This window comes from Lepisosteus oculatus, chromosome 4 (genome assembly GCF_040954835.1).
Source record: "Lepisosteus oculatus isolate fLepOcu1 chromosome 4, fLepOcu1.hap2, whole genome shotgun sequence".
Taxonomy (NCBI): domain Eukaryota; kingdom Metazoa; phylum Chordata; class Actinopteri; order Semionotiformes; family Lepisosteidae; genus Lepisosteus; species Lepisosteus oculatus.
This window is the reverse complement of record NC_090699.1, coordinates 61,793,618-61,808,099: the sequence shown is the minus strand read 5'-3', so window position 1 is coordinate 61,808,099 and position 14,482 is coordinate 61,793,618. Positions and strand designations below refer to the sequence as shown.

General features: G+C 36.0%; 1 protein-coding gene across 5 annotated transcripts in view; it reads right to left on the bottom strand.

Moving 5' to 3' along the window:
• The window catches only part of slc6a11b (solute carrier family 6 member 11b), a 43,546-nt gene extending 37,566 nt beyond the window's left edge, over positions 1-5,980 (bottom strand). The window contains exons 1-4 of one of the 5 annotated variants that reach the window (XM_015348193.2): positions 5,932-5,980; positions 3,454-3,687; positions 673-807; positions 383-523 (exon numbers count right to left, since the gene is read on the bottom strand). In XM_015348193.2, the coding sequence (XP_015203679.1) occupies positions 383-523; positions 673-807; positions 3,454-3,673 (496 nt within the window). In that variant the 5' untranslated portion in view covers positions 3,674-3,687; positions 5,932-5,980. Of the gene's footprint in view, positions 1-382; positions 524-672; positions 808-3,453; positions 3,688-4,037; positions 4,508-4,532; positions 5,430-5,931 lie in introns of those variants that run through there. The other 4 variants (XM_015348194.2, XM_015348195.2, XM_006631021.3 and 1 more) reach the window with 4 other exon arrangements.
• Between the last annotated feature and the right edge of the window lie 8,502 nt (positions 5,981-14,482).

Here is a 14,482-nt window from a genome sequence, read left to right as displayed (position 1 = left end):
TTTTACAGGAAGATTCAGACCTCTAGGTACATATTAGAATACTGCTGAATGTGATGTGTTAAAACAGATTCCATAATTGGTCATTCATGAGAAGGCATAAGACTTCATGATCGTAATGAGTTTGACAGTACTACGCCTTTCATTCAGATAGTAACTGTAAAATCTCAGGTTTCCTTGCAACTAATGGGGAGTCATGGTTTCTTCATTGACAAATATTTCAGTTGATACTAACTATATTTTGATGAAAACGTACTGTACGAAAAAGACGTTTTTTATAGAAACATAGCCAAATAACTCAGATCATTTAAAGCATCTACCCACAAACAGCAATACTATAAATTTTGTATATATAATAGAACTACAGTAAGGATACAGTACATACCTGTATTCCATTCATGTCCACAGGATGCCCATGGCAGATCAGTGGTGAAGCAATTAAACAGGTAAAAAATAGCCCATGCCAAAATAATGATATAATACACATTCAAATGTGCCTCAATGACTTGAGTGGCATATCCAATACCTGCAAAACAACAATGTTCCTAAATATTAAAGGTTACAATAGATCTTGTTCCAAATAATTTTCTTCTTGAAAACAGGCACAGCTCATGCATCACCATATGCTACCAATGCAATCCAAGAGTTAAGAACAGCAGATATTCACACAGTTACCTTCAAAAAGTGGGCACACTTTCCTCCAGCAGGTAATACCTCCTTCACTAGTAAACTGTCCCAAAGCAGTTTCAAGGAAAAATACTGGAATCCCACAGCAGATAAAGAATATCACATATGGAACTAGGAAGGCACCTGTAAATAAAGAATATCAATGAGAACTGTCCAAGGCACAGTGTCTCAAACAAAACCTATTTCTACTGTCATCCACCAACAGATCCTTAGAAAAAGAGTGTAAGACCATGTCAAAGTTAGGGACATTCAGGGACGAAAACACCACTGAAGTCTAGAATAATTGTTGAACAAATAGTTTCTTTCACAGGTGAACATCTCAGTAGAACTTAAAGCACAGGTTTTTGGGAGGACTGTCAATTGATTGCTCAGTTTCAATTTCTCAACAAATGTGTTAATATATACCTGAAAGTGCATTTGTTTTAACTCATCTAGTGAAATAGAAACAATTCAAAAACATTATTCTCCCCATTTTCTATGTAATGCTTGAATTCAGTAGATATGACAGCAAGCTAGGGTCCTCAGTCACTAGAATACTGAATCACGTCTGTCACTGGTAGCAGGTAACAAAACAATGAGCCACGTCAATTAAATTTTCAAGGAAAATCCCTCCAGTTAAACGTGAAACTTCTACTTCACTCAAAATATACAGTATCCCTTCATATCTGTTGTTAGGGAGACCTCTCAAGCAGTTAGTCTCTTCCTCAGTTTCACACAAAAAGAAACCCATTATATAAATCCAAACTCATGCTAACATAATGTAGGTCTAGCTTGCAGTGGAATTCTCTCAAGTGGTTTGCAAATAGAAAGCTTTTCCTTTTTCTTTTTCCTATATCAGCTTCAGGTTTGGGGTTATCTGATGTAACTCCAAGGAGACGTAAATCTATAATATAATGTATAATAACATATATAATAAAAAAGTAAAAAATTATTTACTGACATTAATTTATTTACTGAGCAGTTTCCTTTTAATTGCTTGACAACTGCAAATGTGTAGAGTAGAAGATGACCCTTATTTCATATAATGACTTTTCTTGTAATGTGCCACCTGAATGGCCAAATATCAGACAGGTTCAGTGAACGTGCTGGAAAATGAAAACACTCTTATAGAATCCCACCAAAAATTAACATGCTCAAATCTCAAAAGACAAGCTCACCTTAGATGGCACAAGTAAAAACCATTAACTACCAGGTTTGAGTCAAATACATAATTTCTTTCAAGAAATGAATGGATAAGAACCTCAGATTAACGAGTGACATGACTAAATGTCAAACAAGCTAGACAAGATTAATGGCCACTCTTATTTGCAAATTTTCTTTTATTAAAGTTTTATTTTTAAGTTTTATTAATACCATATTAGCAGCAAAAGCCTCAGGTGGAGGTCTGGATAGCAACATGACACATAATCATGCTTGCTTAAAAGATTAATTTACGGTATGTTGTAAAAGTGTATTTTATTATTTGAGATTTTAATTTTTATACTTGCCAAATTTAACTATAAATTCTAAATACAAGTTCACTACTAATTTCAATGACAACCCAGGACAGAATGGAGTCTTAAAGATACTTCAGAATATTTGCTCAGTAACAGCATACAGTATTTCTTTATTCTGGACATGAAAACGTTTTTATGAGCAAGAGGGAAACTAAAAAAAAAAACATTGAATTGTTCCTGAAAAACATTAATGCTAGCAATCCTGTTCTTTTCTAGAAAAGGATACTTTTTGATTTTGTAATGTTAACTTAATATTAATTTGATTTTACACGGCCTCACTTATATATTAGGTTTTTATGAAAGGAATAAATATGTTTTGTCTGTTAAAATAGATACACTAATATAGATATGCTTTCCATCTTATAGTATTACACTGTTTTGTTCATGTTTAGACTTATAGCACATATTCATTCCAGTGTTAACCTAGTATTAGATTTGAAAATATTAACCTTTTATATCCAACATACTGTATCTTTAAAAGGGGTGTGCGATAATACAGCTGACACATTTTTATTCTTGCCAACATTCTCAAAGTTCCAACAGTGCTAGATTCCTCCTATAAGATACTGTATAATTGTGTACCATATAAATTAAATAGAATTCTAATAAAACTAAAGAGTCTGTTTCCAAAATGAATACAATCAATTATCACTCCTACTATTTATTGAAGTTGAAATTTAACTATGTACATTGGTTGACTCGTTTGATTAATCTCACACTTAATCAATTAATATCACAATATCACAATTAATATATGTACAAATGGTATCTGATGTTTTCTCTCATTATTATTTTGTATGATACAATAAATGAAGCTTTATTTTACGGTGGTCCAATGTTGCCAACACCTTCATAGAGCCCCCATGACCACACTTAATACATTCAAAAGTATTTAGATCTCTGCAAAGATAATAACAGGAAAGTATTGATAAAAACATTAAATCAAACCCTAATGTGAGCCACAACTCGAAGCCTTTACGCACACTATACCCTTTGCTGTGACAGACATTACGGAGTAGGCACATTTCAGCACCTGTTGCGGTTTGAATCCAGACCAATAGCCGTCTGGAAGGGATCACAAATGTTACTGTCACATCATGCGAAAGCCCCGCGGAGGGGTTATTCTGGGTACAGGAGGCCGTTTTCAAATAAAGTCTAAGCGTAAACTTCGCAAGCGAAGTGCATATCCTAATCTTCCGATCGGTTTATCGGGGTGGTTCTGTTATATTCTTATAAACATAAAAAAGAGATACAGGAGTCTCCGGTCTCTTACCCCCTCCGTTCTTATAACAAAGGTAAGGAAATCTCCACACATTGCCCAGTCCAATGATTTCCCCTGCGACGGAGAGCACGAACTCAGTCTTATTATTCCAGTGACCCCTCTCGTTCACTTTCTTGTCATTGCTGCGAACTAAATTGGTGTTTGACGCTTCGGGGTCCATTCCCTCGTCCGGTTTTCCATTAATTACTGGAATAGTCTTTTCAGCTGTCATGACGTTTTAACAGCCTGCAAGACACGGGGAAAGGAAAATAAGTCTCTTACCGTACAGTACCTCGTTTATTCTATTTGGTTTTAAAAAATACTTCTACTGTAACATCGCATTTGGTTAACTTTCAGCATCATACACACAAGGGATCAACGCCTAGTTTTCCTCAGGCTACAAAGTATAATAGGATATAGTGGAAACATGCTCTTTAATGCATGGAGACCCGACTAGTTTCATTTTTCTGAAAATGCGTCTGTTTGTTCGAAAATAGAAGCGACTACCTTCGCAAGAAAAAAAAAGGCAAAACTGTTTGATATGAATGAGAAATGACATCAAAGCGTGAGCCAAAGACCCCGAGAGCCAAGCTCACCTTCGATAAGATTAGGATTAATTAAGTCTTCTCCACAGCGGATGAATGCCGAAGTTGACAAGATGAAGACACATTACTCACCAATATAGGTTGTACAGTAAACCTTGTTGGCTCAGACGAAGAGCGCCCGCAATTCACGTTTCTCGAGGATGGATGGTCAGAAAAAGACGGCCAAAAAAGAAAATTCTGGATCCGACTTGGAAGTTTTTTTTGGGGGGGGGAGGGGGGTTTGTTTTGTCTCTATACAAGCGAAGATGCCGGTTGCAAAGATGCTATCTGGTACCCAGTCGATGGATAATTTGCAAATGCTTTGCTTCAGACTAGTGATCTGGTCACAAACGCCTCTCTCATTGGACCCCAGCCATGTGCTCAACAACAACACTGAGCCTACCAGTAAGGCAGTGTAATTTACAACGCGCCAGAAAGCGCCAGAGTACAGACGGAGAGAAAGAATAGAAACTGGACCTTGTTTTCTGATACACAAGTGAAGCTTACCTTCTGAGCAGCGTTGCCTTTTAACGCCCGGAATGGCATTAGTCAAATACTGTTAATGCTCACCTATAAAGCGAAGCACCCTGGTGTATTTGCTGTATATGCATCACTCTGACAACTCAATAACGACGAATCGTGTTACTGTATTTCTAAAAAAAAAAAGTTCATCAAAAGCCAAATCCCAAGGGTCCAGTTGCAAGCAAATATTGGTGAAGAATCTCAGATGGTAGAACAAATGTCAGCGTACCAATAAAAAAGACGCGGTGTATTTTTAAAAGAAATGAGAAGATGGATAAGTCCTGAAACTGCTTTCCTGTGTGTTCTAGAGGTTCTATAGATACATACAGTTTGCATCACATACAGTATTCAGCAGAGTGCGTAACGTTACCGAAAGTGTTAAGAGCCACAGAAACATTTTTCAACCATCGTGAGTTCGTTACGAAGTAGCAAAGCACATTATTTTGATACAGGCTGGCTTGACTGTCGTGCGTAAGTGACACGACAATTGGTAAATAGCAAATGCCAATGTAAAATGAGGGAATTAAGGTGCCAAGAGCTGCCTACTGTATCCTTAATATTAAGATACCGTAAGGAGAACAGCCCTAAAGCTTCAGACTCAAGGCCGAAGAGTTAGGGGTGGGGCGTTATCTGAGCTCCACTTTGCAGATCTGTAACATCCAGTAAACTGAGACAAGTGCTTATTTAGATACATCTTAATACGAACAATAACAGAAAAAACGCAGAGTTTGTTTAGACACGTTAATTATATTGTTACATCGCCTATATTTTTATTATGGGTGTGCAGTCAGTGTACAGTAGGTTTACAGTACGTCTTTGATTTATTTGTCCATTGGTTAAATGTTGCATTTTATTCAACGTATTGTTTATTTCTTTTTAAATTCAACTACAAAAAGTCAGTTTATACAACCGGTACAGAAAGTAGCCTACACAAAATATCGCTGACAATCAGTGACAGGCTCCCTTGATGAGTTCTTATTATCACAGAACAATTTTCTTCCATTAGCGCTTGCTGCTGAAAGTAGAGATGGCAAATGCATGTTAAATCATAGAACATAATCTTGTAATTAACAAGTCTTCAGCAGAGTCATCTCCGTTTTAATTAATACTTTACAAGTTAAAAAACATGTTTCAAGGTAGATGTGCTAGAAATTCCCTTTAAAATTGTGTATGTTTTGCGCAATACTGTAGGAAACGCTATTATTAGCAACATGTTTTTTCTGGGGTCGGCCTTCGCAGATCTGTTTCTGACTTAAGGTCTTGTGTATATATAATATATAATAAGTGCGCATTTAGGTGTTTTGTTCAGTATGAATGTAATCTACAAGAATGTATAGGTATATTCATTTTTATTTTAAATTTCTGCAGAGCGACTTCACTTTACCTCATACAGCCTGTTTCTCCCTTTCCATACTGCGGCAAGTCCCCCAGCGCTGCACAGACAGAATTAAAAAGCTTGTTACTTTTCTGGTGCCTAGTTGGTATCCTAACAAAAATAACTAGCTTCATGCTGATACTTAACAATGTGTTCTTGATAAGACTTTATGAACTCTTAGGATTTGTTCACACTTGATTGCTCAGTTTATTAGCTAGAAAAATGGGGTGCACTACAGGATGGAAAAGTAGCCAACTGGGCCTTATTCCCAGCTCCAAATGTCTTCAGCAATAGAGAAGACAGAAAGCCCCTCATTATATACTTATTGCTGAAGGTTCAATAGTCATCTGACATATATTTGAAGTTCAGGGAATCAGCAAACTACATAAGAGTGAAGACCACCTAAGATGCTGAGAGTTTAAATTGCTTCAATCTGTTACCAAATATAAAACCAAAACTAATGCAATTCGGCTTTTTTCGGTTCTAAGTTAAAAGCATTTTTTTCACATGCCTGTAAACCCTAAAACAGTACAGTACTGTCCTAACAGCGAGTGCCCTCATTTCAAGGATCGTGGACTAATACCACAACTCCTTGCATGAGATAACCCTCAGAACAACTTTCAAATAATAAAGTGATTTCATAATCTATTTTCGTATTAAATACCGATGAAACTCCTTGATGTTGGTATTTGAAAAGATTCTGAGTGATTGTGGTATAATTGGAGCCCAGTTGCAACTCGGTTACTTCAAGGCCTCATTTTAGAAAAAGGGAATACAGATGTGCAAACTCGGAACAGCGTTTGACAATCCATAGACAATTTCTGACGCTTTTGCTGTGCTCTTGGGTATATTGGAAATGCAGGAAGAGTGATATCACCTGTTTACCTGAAAAAAAAATTTGGACCACTTTTGCAATTTTTCATTGGCCAGTTGGTCATAAAAATGGACAAAATTTCAATGTTGGAAAAAACACTTTCCACATGCTTAATTTTCTTGTTATTTGCATTTTAAAGGCAACATTATTATAGCTTGACCTAAAGTTTAGTGGTAATTGTATTTCTAAGATATTCCTGGCACAAAAACATGGCATGGTTTTGGTGGCATTGGAGCCCATTTCTAATTCAGTTACTTCAAGGCCCAGCTTCAGATAGAGGGTCTACGGGTTCCCGCACTAGGGTTAGGGTTAAGCTTTCTTTAATACATAGACAATTTCTGATGCCTTTGCTGGTAAAGCTGGTAAATATGGTAAAACTCAATCACATTTTACTTTTAAAACTCCTTGTAGTTGGTTTCTGAAAATATTCTGATTGATTTTGCAGTCACTGGAGTTCAGTTCAAACTCAGTTACTTCAAGGCCTAGCTTCAGATAGAGGGACTAGGGGTTCCTGAACTAAGGTTCAGGTTAAGCTTTCTACAATGCATAGACAATTTTGCATGCCTTTGCTGTGCGTTTGGATATGTTTGATATGCAGGAAAGTGAAGTCACTTATTTACCTAAAAAAAGAATTTTGCCACAATTATGATAGCGTGAGACAAACAATATTAATACTAAGCTAAACACAAAACAGAAAATTATATTTTGAATGCAATTTCAGATACGCTTACAGGGAAATAAAATCTGCTGAAAACTCAATCACATTCACATGCATTACTTTTAAATCTCCTTGTATTTGGTTTTTGAAAAGATCCTGATTGATTTTGGAGTCATAAGAGTAAGACTCATCATAATTGTAATTAAACTCACAAAATAACAAGTAATGTAACTTTCCTGTTCACACCACTACTCAAATTCTGAAAAATTTGACAAAACACAGTAGGGATTTTAAAATCTTGAAATGAGCAGTATGGTGAATGTATAATAACCTGCATACAATGTGAATTATGGGGAATGTTACTGAAAAGAACGATGTAGTCACAGTTTGTGCCTTATGTTTCATGTAGTCTTGAGGTTGCAGTTTCAAATGCAGGTTTTATTACTTGCATGTTGAGGCTGGCGGCTCCAGGAGTTTACTGCATAAGCACACTTCTGTATTGGCAGTGGCTGTGTTTGCCAGCAGTGGCCTCTATTGCTCCCTAAATTCCTACAGAATGGGGGCTCACAGTATATGTGATTGCTTAGTCTGCATTCGTTATTGAAATTTAATTTTAAATTTCAAAACTAGGGGAAAACAAAAAGGAAACATCTGATGAAACTACAAAAAGATTGACCACATTGCTGGTTAAACTAATTGATTTTGGCCTCTCACACCAATGCACGTGAGGATCTGTAGTTAGCTCACTTCTCTTTGAGCTACTGTACATTTTTCAAACCAGCTCCCCAGTATGGAGGGCCTGAGTATCTGCTCACTTAGACTTCTCATTACCTCTTTGAATTAATTATCAGCATAAATGGACCAGTTCTTTAGGTGACAGACATATAAATAGACCTGTAAAATCTACTGAATTACAGAGTTTGAATGACTGAAGTTGTGCACCCCTGATTCAAACATGTAAATTCCTTCCATTCCTCCATCTGTTTTCTTACTGTTTCTTCCAGTTCAGGACCGGAGCCTATCCCAGTAAGCAAGATGTTTATTTCAATTTTAAAAAAGAGTTCATAGTTATTTATATTTAGATGAAAATGTTTCTGAAATTCTGAAGTGTCCATTAAATCTCATCTCATGTTCAAAGACTGTCTTAATTAAATTAAGCAATGGCTTTGGAAACAGTAGACATCAGAATATTAATATTGTATCGATGAAGAAATGAGTGTAAGAAAAATAAAGAATCATTTTCAGCTTTTTTATCCTGACTCAAAGCACAAAGAAGATTGTGAATCCCTCAGTTATTGTATAAACAGCACCACAGTATTTCTATTTAATTAGTGTTAGAGCAGGAGGCTGTGACAATGTGTGATCTGTAAAAAGACAAGGATGTTTAGGTGTGTGACCTCCAGACACACTGAAGAAGGGTTCACAGTTAAAACATTGAGTAACACTTTTATTTTTATTACCTTTCATTGCCAGATTAACCAATTTCTGCTTTATAACTGCAGTACAAGTGTGGTCTTCGTTGTCAATATAATGTACACTATACTGCCCTCTAGCTTCCAGAGCTTAGGCTGTTTTTGAGGTTGTCTTACTGCAAGGTTTCCAAGTCTAGGTACTCATGGCCAGTGTTTGTTGGTGAGTGTTCCAGATGAGCTTTTTAATCATTTAATTGGACCACAATATTGTAATTAATAATTTACTAATCTGACTTTAGGCCCTTTTTTTTGGTTCGGAACTATCAGAGATTTCAATGAAGGATAAGATCAGAAATGAAGAAATCCGTAGACGATGTAGGGTGGTGGATGTGGTTGAGAAGATGCGAGAGGCGAGGTTACGGTGGTATGGAAATATCATGAGGAGGGACGTTGAGGAAGTAACAAAGAGGGTAATGGAATTTGAGGTGGAAGGTAACAGAGGAAGAGGCAGGCCTAGAAAGAGATGGATAGATTGTGTGAGAAAAGATATGGAGGTATGTGAAGTGAGTGAGGAAGATGTGCTAGACAGAGACAAGTGGAGAAGAGCAACCAAAGCAGCTGACCCCAGGACAGTCTGGGACTAAGGCTGTGAAAAAGAAGAAGAAGAAGAACTATCAGAGATTTGTTCTCAATTAAGTAACACAGGACTGAAACACAACCTTAAAATGCTTCGTCATGGATTGAGGTGATGTAAGAATCAGTTTGTTTTTTTTTGCTACAGAATCATTCACTGATGTCTTTCTGTTTACTCCTGTCAACATAATGTACCAGCTGTCAGAAATAAATGACATGCAGGCACAGGCACTCAAAACAACACACATTTAATTAGTTGCCATTAATTGAATCTAGCAGCTTTGTAACACATTAATAAAAAATCACGTCGCTGCATGTAGACTGCTCAAGACTGTGCAGCTCATGTATTGCATTTACTGCAAGCTTAATGGTATAAAAATGTTGATCCTCTTCCGTCTCACTTGGTATATTATTGTCTTGACTTTAAGTCCAAGGTTTTGTACTTCTCCAACAGAATAAAAACAACAAAGGTCTTTTGAAAGACCACATTCCCATTAGTAATGCACACTGTAAGAAATAAAATGTTCTAGAAAAGTTATACAGTTAGAAAAGACATTCTCAACATCGCTGAACACTGAAGCAAGGGTTTATGAGTGGAATTGTAAGAATCTGGCCAATCATTTGTTTCCTTTGAACTCCACAGGTGAGCTTTGTATATGAGGTGTATACTAATTTCAAAGCAAAATTATTCTGGCCTACCTAAATGTCCCCCTCAGTTCATCAGGCACGATAGTTTTGTGCTTCTTCACCTGGTCTACTGCAATAGTGGGAACCTAATGTAAAATGGCTGCACTTCAGTCACAAAGTTCTTATACCTACTCTGTGTAATAGGATCCTTCTGAATGAAAAGACATATACTGTAGTATTATTTCTAAAAAATATTTCAGCATGTCAACTTCAAAGTAAAGAGATTGACAAGGTTCTGTATCACAAAACCTTGCATAAGTTCTTGCATAGTACTACATCAAGACGTGAAGAACTATCTCATTTCAAGGAGGAGTAAAGGTTATCCAATGAACTACAGCGTTGTCTAATGTAGAACTCAATGCCCATAGAAAATTGCCACCTTTCAACCACTTCACTTTAATTTTATTCAGCTTTAGGAAGCTCAGTCACATTTACTGGAGTATTATGCAAGTTCAATCCTCTTACCTTAGAGGCAAGCATAACCCTTCAACTACATATACAAAAAAGCACATTGAAACATACTTAACATTGAGATACTCCAGAGAGGTAGAGTAGGATATGCATTAAGAGCATTGTATTTAATCATGGATTTTGTTTTGAGACAGGCAGATATATTATAAAAGGATTTTGGTGCCAGATGTGTAATCACAGATCCTAACAGTAGACAAAAAACAGTAAAAAGGTCACCTCATCACCTTCTTTTTAACGTTCTTTAAACATCAGAAGTGAAGATATACTGTATTAGCTATAAAGGATGACAAAAACGTTTTGGGGATTCAGTTTCTTCCCACCTCTCGGAGACATGAAGGGTCAGTTTGTCCAGTTACTCTATTAATTTGTCCTTTTTTATGTTGTCAGTGGGAGAGGGATTGCTCCCAGCATGACCTCTACCAGTTATGTGATTAAAATTGGACCAGATGAGTATGAAAGGTTGAATGACCTCCTCTCTTTTGCAGCAATTCAGATTAACATTTTAACATATTAACATATAAAAAACAACAGCTGGTGTTAGCACCTTGTAGCTTGAGCTTCTCATTTGTCATTTGTCAGAAGGTAAGCAAGACTGGGCCTGGTCAGACCTCGGGTGGGAGACCTCTAAGGGAAAACTAGGTTAGTCCTGTATGTGGTGTTGGTGGAACAGTAGATGGTCTTCTTCCCCCTAGGCTAGAATTTCCTAATCAATGTCATAAAAATGATACAATGATACAATTCCAGAAAGAATCATAGACAATGTACCAGAGGGTAGGAAGGGTGTCCCCAGTGGCAGTGACAGAATACAAATCAAAATACAAACTTCACCTGGCAGGGAAGTGTACCAACGCTGTCAGTGCCGATGAAAGCAAGAGTCCGTGTAAGAGCAAAGATTCCATCTGACATTCTTTCTAAACCCAAGCGAGCACTTTGAAAGTACTACAATAGTAAGAAGCCGGAGATGGGATCTTAACCTATGCCTACAGCATCTTTTAGGAGAAAAATATGCATTAAAAGCATAAACATTTTGCATAAAAATCAAGATAAAAATTTTGCTATTAATGGAGTGCTATAACAGTGTATTATACAGTACAATACAGTATATTACAATGTTTTCAGCTAAGTATCACAGCAACAGGGGGCTCTACTAATCTCAAGAACACAGGGCACCAGGCACTAATCCACCGCAGGGAACAAAAAGACACCAATTAACATTGAAGTCCTCAGAACAGAGAAAGAAATAGATTCATCTGGAATCAAACCCAGGACTAAAGAATTTTGACTCAGCAGGGTTCTCTCTCACACCACCATATACTGTACATTGCACATGGACAGATATCACATGTTATCACACCTATCTAATAATTATTAACACAGTACTACTGAACAATTGATGGAATTAAAACAGAATTCGGTTTCATCTGAAGAAAATTGCTGAATTAATTGTTAGTATGTCAGCAGGGATCTAGAGAGATTGTAATGGCAGGCTAGACAGAGATGTTGCTAGGATACTGTACATCTATCATTTTAACAAAAGGATAAAGCTACCTTGAATGTAGAACAGAAAACTCTAAATACTTTCTTGTGATTTATGTATCCATAGTAGAACAAATCCATCTAGTTTCAACATAATTTTGACAACGGAAAATTATAGCTAATTGTCTTAGTGTTTTGCTCACCCAGTCTTTTATGTACTGTGTGTATTTAGTTTGATTGTTGTAATTTAAAGTAACCATGATACGCATCTGAACAGCTTGTTTGGAGTTTTCAATTGAAATCCCCTTCTGTAGCTTTTAAAATGTCTTATTTTCTGTATCCTGGGTAAACGTCAACATCAGATTCAACACTAGATCCCCTTATTTGAAATCAACAAAACAAAGGAGTAGTTGATCATCTGCTAGTCTATTGTTTTGATTGTAATCTTGCATGTGACTGGTCATCTTATTTTGATAAATGTATTTTAAGTGAAGCAATGCAAATGAAGCACACTATCATGTTGTTTGACAGTAGATGTGTTTTATCAAATGTTAACATACCGCATGTGTATTTCAACATTTTGAACTCACAAGTTTTTTCCTCTGTAAAATAAATGAAGTACAATTTTAAACTTAAGTTTTGAACCAAGGTGGAGAATACTGAAGTTACAGTACAATGATTTACTGAACTCACCGCCCCAAAAAAGGAAAAATGCTTCAGTTTAAAAAGGTTTAAGAAACTGCTATGAAGTTGTTTTTGTTAAAAATAAAAATAAAAACTGTTTTAAAATATTTTTTTTTCTGAAAAGAGTTTTGAGAAGCCTTTAAAAGGCATTTTCTTTTGAGACTTTTAAAGGAGTTATATAAAATAAAGTTAATTTTATTCTCATGAAATTATATGAACTGACTGTTCTATTTTGTGTCTAGTTTTCAGGGCATCAGTACACATTACAACACAGTTAAACATGAAAGTATGTTAGCATTCCATCAACCACAAAGAGAAAGGTTTTTATTCAAATTGTCACAGTATAGGAATACTTTCTTAACTGATTATGCAAGTGAATCGGAACTGAAGTCAGTAGCATTTTTAGAATTTGGATTTGAGATATTACATGTATTTTCTGATATATACAATATATCTGGGTGTAGTTTTTCTATTTTAGTTAGAGAAATATCTCAAATAGAACAAGTAAAGGTTTATTCCCTGCTTAAAAAGAGAAGAAAGCCTTACTTTAACAATCTCAAATAGAAGTCTTTGTCTCAAATTTGTATTGAAACATAACCAGCTCTGTTTGCCTTTAATTTGCATGAAGCTGAACTAAAGGCAACAAAGTGAATTAATGAAATGCTGTAGGCTCTGTTTTTTTCTAAGTGCTAACTCATGTACATCATGGTCAGGGACACACCTCTGTACCTACATGGTGTACTGCTGATTCCGAAAGGCACATGAAAAATAACGCACCTAGTGAACTGAGTTAGAAACATCTTAGCCCCTGAAACACGTACTGTAAGCTATTTGCCTATACAATTATGCATTTGAAAGGAAAAATGAAAACGTTAAATAATGTCTTTTTAATACAATGTAAATGTAACACATGTTTTAATATTTTTAAAAAAATAATGAATAATATTATGAATCTTTGTTTTTATGTTTTTACATGGAGGGAAACATTATTTTTTATTTGTGCATTATTTGCAGAATTTGGACAGATCTCTAAATTGCTGATATTTGGCCAGCAATTGACTTTTTTTTGTGCCTGATGGAACGACAATGTAGTGCAAATTAAAATCAAAGAGATCAAACAAAAACTTCCCCTCAGGAAAACAGCAACCAGCCCATGAACAGAATCAAATAAAGTATTCATCAAGTGTTAAAGCTAACTCCACCATCCCCCTTTTCACACTGAGGCAACAAAACCATCTCATCTGCCAAGGAGTGAGTTGAGTGGTTAATAAACACAGGACCACCCACATGTTGGCTTAACCGCCAAGATATCAGGGCATTGCCAAGGAACTGTTGCATTGCTGTATGACAGACTGAATAATAATATGTAGTTCACAGCAGTGGCTTTATAATACATAAGCATAAACCATACGCATGCACAATGGTAAGGACCACAATAACCTGAAGTAAATCTTTAAGTTTTGCAGCAATTGTTCTTCAAGCCCACACTTTTGTCTCTTCATTTTACTTGTGTTTAACATTAATGAAAATCCCTCACAAAAGGGTGCATCGTGGCAAATGTCTAATGTAGTTTGCAGGATTCATATTCATCATTATTGTCAATGTAGGTTGTTGCTGAAAGTAAGTTTATTAGTTTACACTAGGCTTTCCCTTCTACTTATACAT